This window comes from Mesoplodon densirostris, chromosome 2, assembly GCF_025265405.1.
Source record: "Mesoplodon densirostris isolate mMesDen1 chromosome 2, mMesDen1 primary haplotype, whole genome shotgun sequence".
Classification (NCBI taxonomy): Eukaryota; Metazoa; Chordata; class Mammalia; order Artiodactyla; family Ziphiidae; genus Mesoplodon; species Mesoplodon densirostris.
Genome location: NC_082662.1, coordinates 39,752,448 through 39,762,374, shown reverse-complemented (window position 1 = coordinate 39,762,374; position 9,927 = coordinate 39,752,448). Strand labels below are relative to the sequence as shown.

Here is a 9,927-nt window from a genome sequence, read left to right as displayed (position 1 = left end):
TCAAATTTAATTATAATTAAATAAAATTTAAAACTCAGTACCTCAGTCTCATTAGCCACATTAGCATATTGGACAATACAGAACTTTGCCATCATTGCACACTGTTCTATTGGAGAGTGCTGACCTAGCCTGTCTCCCCAGTTGGAACAGGCAACATTTTTCCTATCCCTTGGGCAACATACCTTATTAGCGATACTTTGGAGCCTCATCACTATTTACTGTTTTTATGGGGAAATATGCCATGTCCTAACACTAGACATAAGCTTATGGATGGCTCACAGCACTAGCTGTTGCTTTAAGTCTGAAACTGGCCTCTGTTCTACACGTTTGGAACTTATTGTGGTTTATTTTTAATAATTTCAAACTTTAACATTGATACATCATTGACAACTTTCAGACTCCATTTAAGTTTTAACCAATTGTCTCAATAATCCTTAACAACAAAAGGATCCAGGTTAGAATCACGTTGCATGTCTTGTCTCCTATCTGAAATGGTTCTGCAGTCTTTCCTTGACTGTCACGCCCTTGACACAAGTTAAGGATTATTTTGTACAGTGAACAATTTTATAGAATGTCCCTCAATTTGATTTATCTGGTTGGATTCATCTTATCTATTTCTCGCAGAAATCCTGGTGATGCTGTGTTCTTCCTATATTACTTGTCCCATTATTGGTGATGCCAGCTTTCATCTAAGCTGTCTGCGTGTCTTCTAGTGTACTTTCTTCTTTTGTAATTAATATGTATCCCCTTCTCACCAAACTTTCAGTTGATTCATTCATTAGTATGGCTCATGGATTTGTTTTATTCAATGAGTTACAATCCAGTACTTTCATTATATATTTTGATGCTCAAATCGTCCCAGATTTGGCTATACTCTTGATATGTTCCTATCATTCTTTGAGCACTTCCTTCTTTCTGGAACAAATGCTCAGGCTCATCTTATACTTTCCCCATCCCAGCCCTGGAATCACCCATTTCTCCAAGAAGCCCTGGTTCCTTTTACTGGAGAATGAAGCCCTTTGTGGGCCAAGGTAGGGAATGCATATACTCCCTACGTACACAAATTGGCATCTGTATTTACTAAAATTGAAACCTGTATTTATTTAGTTCATACAAATAACACTGCAAGCTTCATTCTGGTTTTATCCTTTTCAATATTTGTAACTCCATTCTCTGCTAGCTCTCGTTATCTTCAATATATTTACTTATTGGATCAATTCCCCGTGTATGTATGGAATAAATCTTCCATTGTCAGCACCGCCTAGCCAGGCGCTCTTTTCTCACCCTGCTTTGACTCCAGTACCCCTCTCCCCTCCCCCTTAAAAAATTAAAAAATAAATAAATAAATTTATTTATTTTAGCTGCGTTCAGTCTTCATTGCTGCGCGCAGGCTTTCTCTAGTTGTGGCGAGCGGGGGCTACTCTTCGTTGTGGTGTGTGGGCTCCTCATTGCCGTGGCTTCTCTTGTTGCGGAGCACGGGCTCTAGGCACACGGGCTTCAGTAGCTGTGGCACACAGGCCCTAGAGCACAGGCTCAGTAGTTGTGGCACACGGGCTCAGTTGCTCCACGGCATGTGGGATCTTCCCGGACCAGGGCTCTAACCTGTGTCCCCTGCATTGGCAGGTGGATTCTTAACCACTGCGCTACCAGGGAAGCCCCCCAAAAAAATTTTTTAAAGAAAAGCAATCTTGGGGATTTCCCTGGTGGTCCAGTGGTTAAGACTCTGCGCTCCCAATGCAGGGGGCACAGGTTCAATCCCTGGTAGGGGAACAAAGATCCCACGTGCCAAAAAACGAAATGAAATGAACCATCTATAGATTTCAAAAAAGAAAAAGGGGAAGGGGAGGGAAGGGGAGGGGAGGGAAGAAGGAAGAAAAGCAATCTTATTGGACACTGAGACCAAAAACTGTCAAAAGACACTTTTGAGATAAAAGAAACATTCATATGAACTGAGTATTTAATAATATGAAGCAATTACTGTTAATTTAAAGTGTGATAATGGCACCAAGATTAAATTTTTATAAGTCCTATCATTAGGAGAGATATACTTGCTAGGTAATGGGTACATGGGGGTTAATTATTATTCTGTCTATTCTTATGCTTGAAAATTTTAAATTAAAAAAAAAGGACAGAGGCAAGATTGCTGATCACTGGACTTTATTAAGATGGAATCATTGATAATCACACAGAAGTTACCTGCCTAAGCCAAAAATCCTTGAGGTTCACATGAACTTAGTTACATAAATAAGAAACAAATGGCATGTTCAAAACCATAAGGAAATATCCCGAAGACCGGGTGATGAAGGCTGGGGTGAACGAATCTGCACACTTACTTCAAGCTGTTAAAGAGTTTGTGGGCCACCTAGATGGGGGAAAGAAAAGGATGTCATCAACTCGTATCTCTAATGTCATGAGTTCCAAGGGCCTTCATAACCTGGAACAGTACTGCCTCTCCTCCCACCACTTGCCTTCTGACACCCCCACACCCTCCGTGAGCCCTAGTGAACTCCCTTCAATGACCTGAATCCTAGCTCCCTTCTAACCGAACTCTCTTTCTCACTTTTTCATCTTTTAATTTTCCTTCAAAATCTAAACTTACATGTTATTTCCTGCAAGCTGTCTCTAACAAGCTCCTGTCCCTCCTGTCTTCCCCACAGAAACTTATGCCTCCCATATCACAGTGCTTATTAATTCAACAAATATTTATAAAACATCTACTGTATGCCAGGTACTGTTCTAGGTGCTGAATGAGTCACAACGGTAAACAAGACAATATCTCTGTCTCCTCTGGAACTTAGAGAACAATGAGAAATATAATATATATATACTTTGATAGTGATAAATGCTATGAGGAAAATAAAATAGGGGCGGGGGGAGGGAATAGCAACTTTAAATAGAAGGGTCAGTAAAGGCCATCCTGAGGTTACACCCAAGAGATTTACCGTTTACTAACCGTTCTACTTCTGCCTCTGCCGGCTTATAACTCAGTGTAGAATGGGACTATGTTTGTCTCACTCCCAGATCTTAACCTAGTGTTGCCTCGTAAAAGTATTTAAATAATATAACATTTACCATTTTAGCCATTTTAACCTATCCATTTCTGTGGCATTCAGTAAGTCACACTGTTCTGCAACCATCAACTTCCAGAGCTTTTTCATTTTTCCCAACTGAAACTCCGTACCCATTAAATAATAATTCCCATTTCCCCCTCCCTCCAACCCCTGGCAACTACTATTCAATTTTCTGTCTCAATCAATCTGACTACTCTAGATGCCTCATATAAATGGAATGATATTTGTTCTTTTGTGTTTGGTTTATTTCACTTAGCATGTTTTCAAGGTTCACCCATGTTATAGCATGTGTCAGTTTCCTTCCATTTAAGGCTCAATAATATTCCATTATATGTGTATACCACATTTTGTTTATCCATCCCACCAATGGACACTTGGGTTGCACCCACCTTTTGGCTATTGTGAATGTTATGAATGTGAACATGTGTGCACAAATATCTATTCAAGTCCCTGAACAGAGTCTCAATTCTTTTGGGTGTAAACCAAAAAGTGGAATTGCTGGATCATATGGTACTATGTTTAATTTTTTGAGTAAAGTACTTATTTCTTTTTATTGCCAAATAATATTCCTTTATATGGATAAATCACATTTTATATATCCATTTATCAGTTGTTTTGTTTCCAATTATGGCTATTACGAATAATGCTTCTATGAATATCTGTATATAAGTTTGTGTAGAGATGTTTTCATTTCTCTTGGGTATATAACTACGAGTGGAATTGCCGGGTCATATATTAACTCTACGTTTAACCTTTTGAAGAACTTCCAGACTTTTCCATAGGGCTGTACCAATTTACATTCCCATAAGCAGTGTATAGGAGGTTTCCAGTTTTTCCACATCACCAACACATTTTTTTTTCATGATATGGAGAATTGTATATAAATGTTCCCTCTTTCCACTAAAATCATGTTGAAAAAAAAGTTGTATGAATAATTGTATATAAACCAGAGGATGGATAAAATATGAATATATATCAATGGAAAAGAATATAATGCCTCTTCATAATATTTTACATGTACATGTGCTTATTATGATTTCATTTTTGTTTAAATATCTGATAGTATATACCAGAAAACGTGGTAATCTCTAGACAGTATAATCTCAGTTGGATTTTTGTCTTTATAAAAAAAATTTTCCAGGGAATTCCCTGGTAGTCCAGTGGTTAGGACTCCGTGCTTCTACTGCAGGGGTTGCAGGTTCAATCCCTGGTCGGAGAACTAAGATTCTGCAAGCCACGTGGTGCAGCCAGAAAAAAAACCAAACAAAAAACATTTTTTCCTTAACTATCACAATGTGTTTAATATGAGCCTGTGTATGAGTATGTGTGCATGTACATTTGTGTGTTTGCATTGTATATTATAGAATTAAAACAAAATACCTAAATTGGGATCGCTGAAGCATAAATTATGAAAGTTGCCTGAGTGGAGATCATTAACTATTTTACTAGTTATTTAAACTATTAAACTATAAACTAGTGGGGAGTTTATTGATTTATTGACCCCCTTCACCCATTTCTCCCTACCTTTTTGATTATAGCCATCCTTGTGGTATGAAGTGGTATCTCATTGTGGTTTTGATTTGCATTTCCCTAAGAGCTAATGGTGTTAAGCATCTTTTCATATGCTTATTAGCCACCCAATCAGTTTTAATATAAACAATTATATTGAACTTTGCCTACCCTGTAATTTATTAAAATACCTTACTGTTATATGTAAGGGAGTCAAACACAAGTTTACTTAAAAAAACAAAACAAGGGCTTCCCTGGTGGCGCAGTGGCAGAGAATCTGCCTGCTAATGCAGGGGACACGGGTTCGAGCCCTGGTCTGGGAGGATCCCACATGCCGTGGAGCGGCTAGGCCCGTGAGCCACAGCTACTGAGCCTGCGCGTCTGGACCCTGTGCTCCGCAACGGGAGAGGTCGCGATAGTGAGAGGCCCGCGCACCGCGATGAAGAGTGGCCCCCACTTGCCACAACTGGAGAAAGCCCTCGCACAGAAACGAAGAGCCAATGCAGCAAAAATAAATAAATAAAAATTAAAAAAAAAAAAAAAACAAACAAAAAAAACAAAACAAAACAAATAACTTTTGTACCAACTATTATGTACAAGACACACTGGAGGATATAAATTATTTTAAAGAGTAGACTTTCATACTTAAAAATACAAAATCCAGTTTCCCCACTGTTTAGCAGTGTAAATTAGAACATCACTTCTCTTCTCTGAGCCTCAGTTTCAGCACTGTCCTGCCTCTAGGATGAAAAGGTGGTCAGCACCAAGTCTTCCCTGGCCACTGTAAGCTTTCCCCTTCCTGACCTTAGGCTGACTTACGCAGTGGTCCCTTGCATGCAAGAAGTCCAAGAGCTCCTCTGTGCAATCCTCTGTCTGTGACCTGGAGGATACACGCTCATCACAGAGCTCTAGCTGCTCCCGAGCCTTTACACATTTCTCCAGCTGCTCGCACTGCTCTCTCACTGTTGTTAGGGGATCCTGAATGAGAAACACCCACACACAGAAAACCAAAATGGGGGTTTTAGGAAACCCACAAACCATAAGCTTTGATTAATACAACCACCAAACCAAGGTGCTGCCTCTGAATTACCGTGCAGAAGGCCAGCTGGCAGAGCCACACTGCCGCCAGAAATGGCAGAATGGGGTCTCCCATTCAATTCTGATGCTAAGTAGTAGGGGAAAGTTTCACATTCCTGCCTTCCAGGGTTGCCAGTATGCACTGAAAGCCTCAGTCCTATCTGAAAAACAAGGTGGTAAAGGAAACCTGGCCAAACCTGAAGTAGATCTATAGGAGGCCTTACTTGTTAACACAGCATTTTGGGATATGTAATGTCTGTGAATTTCAATTCCTCTCGTCTGACAGCCGGGCCTATGCAACCCAGCTGCCCAGCTAGAAAGGCAATGTTACATGGAGAAGGACAATCTAAGAAAGGTTCCTTCTAGAATTTTTATTAAACCACAAAAAGCATATGACTGAGTACCAGGCCTTCAAGATCCTACTCTGCTCCCTGATACCATGACTGGAGAAGCCCCAAACCCAGAAAAGTCTCAGCTTCCCAGGCCCACACGCCCCCCAAACACTGTACAGGAGGTATTAAAGGATTTTTCCACTCCCATTCTCTCTAAGGTGTCAAGACTCCTTAAACTGCCCTTAGAGTTTCGTAAAACTCAAACTTTCTTTTACTGAGAAGGTTCCAAACCTGAGACAGCTCTTACCACTAATTCCTCCTCCTCCTCTTCTTCCTATAAAATGAAAACAAAATTAATGTCAGCAGCAATTTTATAACACATATATTCCCAATCATACAGATGTTATAATCACTGAGGATAGACATTATTAATCTTTTTCTGTATTTTATGATTTGATGTTTTAGGAGACTTGCTAATCCTGGAGACAGCCCCTCCCAGGACTGGCTAATTTCTAGAGTTAGCAAACAACTTGCCTGGGGGCACGCATTTCATACGCAAACCGACCAATCCAAAATCCTTCTCAACAACCAACTTTCTCTAACTCTCCTACACTAAACCAATTATTGCCCCTGCACTAATCACATCAGGGCTAAGTGTCAAACAGGGACCAGCCCAAAGCCCAGAGCCCACCATGTAATTACATGTAATTATCCACTCTTAAACTTGCTAGAGCACACCTATCCTGCCTCACTCATTCCTTTTTCCTTCTGCTCCTGATTGATCCAAGCACTTCCCCATGTGGCCCTGGGTGGTATGGCCTGCCCCCTTCTCTTGGGAACTATAAATAATAAACTCTTCTTTCAAAAACAGTTGTCTCATCTTAGTTATGCTTTGAAGAAGGGTGATAAATATCATTCTAGACAGGGCCACTTATATAAACAACTTTTTACCAATTATACAATTTAAATTATTTCTTAATAAATTATAAAGTAGTTTAAATTTTTTAAAAAGTTGTCTCCATGCTTGTAACCTTACCCTACCTGATTAAAACAAGTCCTGGGTATATTTCAACAAGGACACACAATCACGTTCATCAGCAACAAACTTAAGTGCGCACAACACTCTAACGTTTATAAGCACTTTCATATTTGTAATGATTTGATTAATCACAACAGTCCCTTAAAGGGCTCCCAGTTTAGGAATAACAAACACTAATTAAACGTTTTCTGATATAGATTCAAGCTGTCATATTAAAACTGCCGTATCAATTTTAATGTATAGATTTTGCAAATACTATGCTATATGTAATACCTAACTGTATCTGTAGTGTACATGTAATATATTTATGCTCATTAAATGTTTTAATTTTTTCTGAAAAGATTCAGGCTGTCAGATGTTCATATGGAATCTGCATAACTTAAGTATTTCATTCGAAATTCTGGTAGGTCCCAGTATTACCAGAAATAGCTAAATTTAATCCTCACACCCCAAACCAAGTTAGGAAGAAAGCTAACATTTTTTTTTTCCTAGGCTCTGAACTTGAATTGGGAACATGAAAATGGCCAAACCTAAACTCTACTTTAGCCAGAGCTTAACTAAAGATAGTTTTGGTCACTGCTTTTTGGCTTGCTGAGCTCCCAGGACACTAAGTAGACTATCAACATAAGTGCACCAAAGGTCTACACAACTCCATTCACAAGCTCGAAAACATCAGGCCCTACCTGTTACTCCTGATTCAGGTGCACAACCTTCCAAGAGGAGCAGTGTAAAAAAAATTCCCCCTGGGAGCAACAGCATAGGCCTAACTCTGTGGCTTAGCATAGTCTGATCAGTAACTCAACCTGTCAAAAGTAAGGCATTTGCCTGACTGTGCATGCATGTGTCCACATTTGGGGGAAGGGAAAGAAAAGGTATACATACAGAAAAAAAGAACTAGCTCAGAGATCCTTCACTGTGTTTTCAAAATTCCATTACAATCTGCCCCATTCTCTACCATGACCTTCAGTGAAGGGACCAAAGTTCATGAAAGCTGGGAGTGAGGGGTAGGGCAGGTTCAACTGTAACCCAGGCTATTTATTCTTACAATTAGCAAAGATGTCTTCTAAACATGAAGATGTTACTTAGGAGGTAAAATTCTAGTTCTCCATTAAACAAGGTTTCTTAACCCTTTTTTAACCTCTTTAAAAAAATTCATCCTGAATAAAGTTTTTCCAGAAAACTGAAATCACATTCTGCCTGAGTTAGAAACCGGAAATTAGCACATTCTGCCTGAATTAGAAACCGGAAATTAGCTTCTAGGATTAGCATCCTAGAAGCAAGACCTTTATATCCTTTCCCTATTAGCAATGCTACTACACTGATCATTTTATGTCTTTGATAATTTTGTGACAAAAGTATCATGGCATGTTTTGAGAAAACAAATCCGAATACAAGTCTGAATATAGACTACTTCATGTAAAACTTCATGTCAATGAGAAAAACCAAGGTCACACTACATAAAAAGATTCAGTCTCCAAGAGGAACAGGTTCTTCATGACAAACTTCAGTTTTCTTATTTTAAAATTGACTACTTGTTTACTTTCTTCTCCCTCATCTACTGCTGTGGTGAGCCCTACTTAACTTTCTGGTATACTTCCAGCTGAACTTCCTGAGGCTGGCTCCATTTCTTTCTGGTCCTCTTTCCGATAATAAGACTAGAAAAAATTATGGGATAAACTAGTTTCCAACTAATCTGAACCCACAGCTGTCAGGAAGTGACCAGAAAACAAAGAAAAGACAGGAAATATGATGGGAAACAAAAAACTAGCTGGCTTCTGTAAAACTGTAACACTGTGGCTAAGTTTTGGCTCTGGAACCATGCTGCTTGGGTTCAATTCCTGGCTCCAATATTTACTAGCTGTGGGTCCTCAGACAAGATATTTAACCTCTCTATGCTTGTTTCCTCATCTGTAAAATGGCAACACTAAGAGTACCTAATACTTACCTCACAGGACTATTGTGTGGCTTAAATGATTTAGTACATACAAAGCACTTGGAATCGTTAAGCAGCCAATACATTATTATTACATTGGCATTCTCAGTCAGGGAAAGAGCTCCCTCTTTTATCACAGAATTATACCGCACATCCCCACACTGTCCCCAAAGACACCTCCCCCTCCCTCCACCCAAAGAAAAAGAAAACACGTTTTCACAGAAACTAGCGTTAAGGCCAGCTGCCCGGAACCTCCACAGAAGATATGGCAGGATTCCCGACCTGAGCTGAGGCGAGGGCTGGGTTGGTCCGCTTGCTCCCCAAACCCGACAAACTAGGGGCTATGAACACCTAACTGACTAAAAATACAGGCACTGCTTTTACAAAAGTTTAGTCCACACAGCATTTTCGCTCTCGTTAAACCTTCACCACATTCACAGAATGGGGAAGCCAAGGCCCAGAGAAAGCCTAGTCATCTACTTGCCCAAGGTCACTCGACGAACTCCTGGGAAGGGTAGGGGGAACCAGCTCTCCCGACCCTGCAAACTCTACGGGGGAAACGTTTTTTGGCGGGCTCGGTCCTGAGCCTCAGGGCTACTTAGAGGGTCGAGTCGCTCGCCTGGTCTTACCTCATTGGGATCTCCGGAGCCGGTCAGCATCCTTTGCTCTTCCTCCATCACCATGTCCGACTGCTGTTGTGGACTCAACACGAGCAGCTACATCGGCACCTATTCCACTTCAGGATCAAGAAGGACTTGTAAGGGTCACTCAGCGGATATCCGGCGATCTGGCCGGAAGTGCGGCAGACTAGTCGTGGTCGCGAACACACGCTCCGATTGGCATGTACTACTGCTCAGAGGCAGGGAATGGGGGTAGCTGGTATTGGCACCAGAGGAGGATTTGCTAAGGAATTATCCCCTTAGTCACTCCAGACCCAAACATATTGACCCTTGCAATTTACTTGAA

General features: G+C 40.4%; 1 protein-coding gene across 3 annotated transcripts; it reads right to left on the bottom strand.

The window, feature by feature from the left end:
* Window positions 1-2,140: 2,140 nt before the first annotated feature.
* On the bottom strand, window positions 2,141-9,744 carry LOC132483892 (cytochrome b-c1 complex subunit 6, mitochondrial). 3 transcript variants are annotated; one of them, XM_060089755.1, is made up of 4 exons: window positions 9,591-9,744; window positions 6,297-6,323; window positions 5,385-5,558; window positions 2,141-2,362 (listed from the first exon to the last, which is right to left on the bottom strand). In XM_060089755.1, exons 1-4 carry the CDS (start codon window positions 9,642-9,644, stop codon window positions 2,330-2,332), a joined length of 288 nt encoding a protein of 95 aa, XP_059945738.1. In that variant the 5' UTR covers window positions 9,645-9,744; the 3' UTR covers window positions 2,141-2,329. The 3 variants fall into 3 exon arrangements, with proteins under 3 accessions (XP_059945738.1, XP_059945739.1, XP_059945740.1); XM_060089756.1 differs by having other exon boundaries at window positions 5,400-5,558; window positions 9,591-9,739; XM_060089757.1 differs by lacking the exons at window positions 6,297-6,323; window positions 9,591-9,744 and adding an exon at window positions 5,671-5,780 and having other exon boundaries at window positions 5,400-5,558.
* Window positions 9,745-9,927: the final 183 nt, after the last annotated feature.

Coding starts and splice junctions, on each gene's coding strand:
- LOC132483892 (XM_060089755.1), bottom strand. CDS start 9,644: ATGGTGATGGAGGAAGAGCAAAGGATGCTGACCGGCTCCGGAGATCCC. Junction 5,559..6,296: donor AGGAGGAGGAGGAATTAGTG/GTAAGAGCTGTC, acceptor TTTCTCATTCAG/GATCCCCTAACAACAGTGAG. Junction 2,363..5,384: donor ACTGCGTAAGTCAGCCTAAG/GTCAGGAAGGGG, acceptor TCCCCCATCTAG/GTGGCCCACAAACTCTTTAA.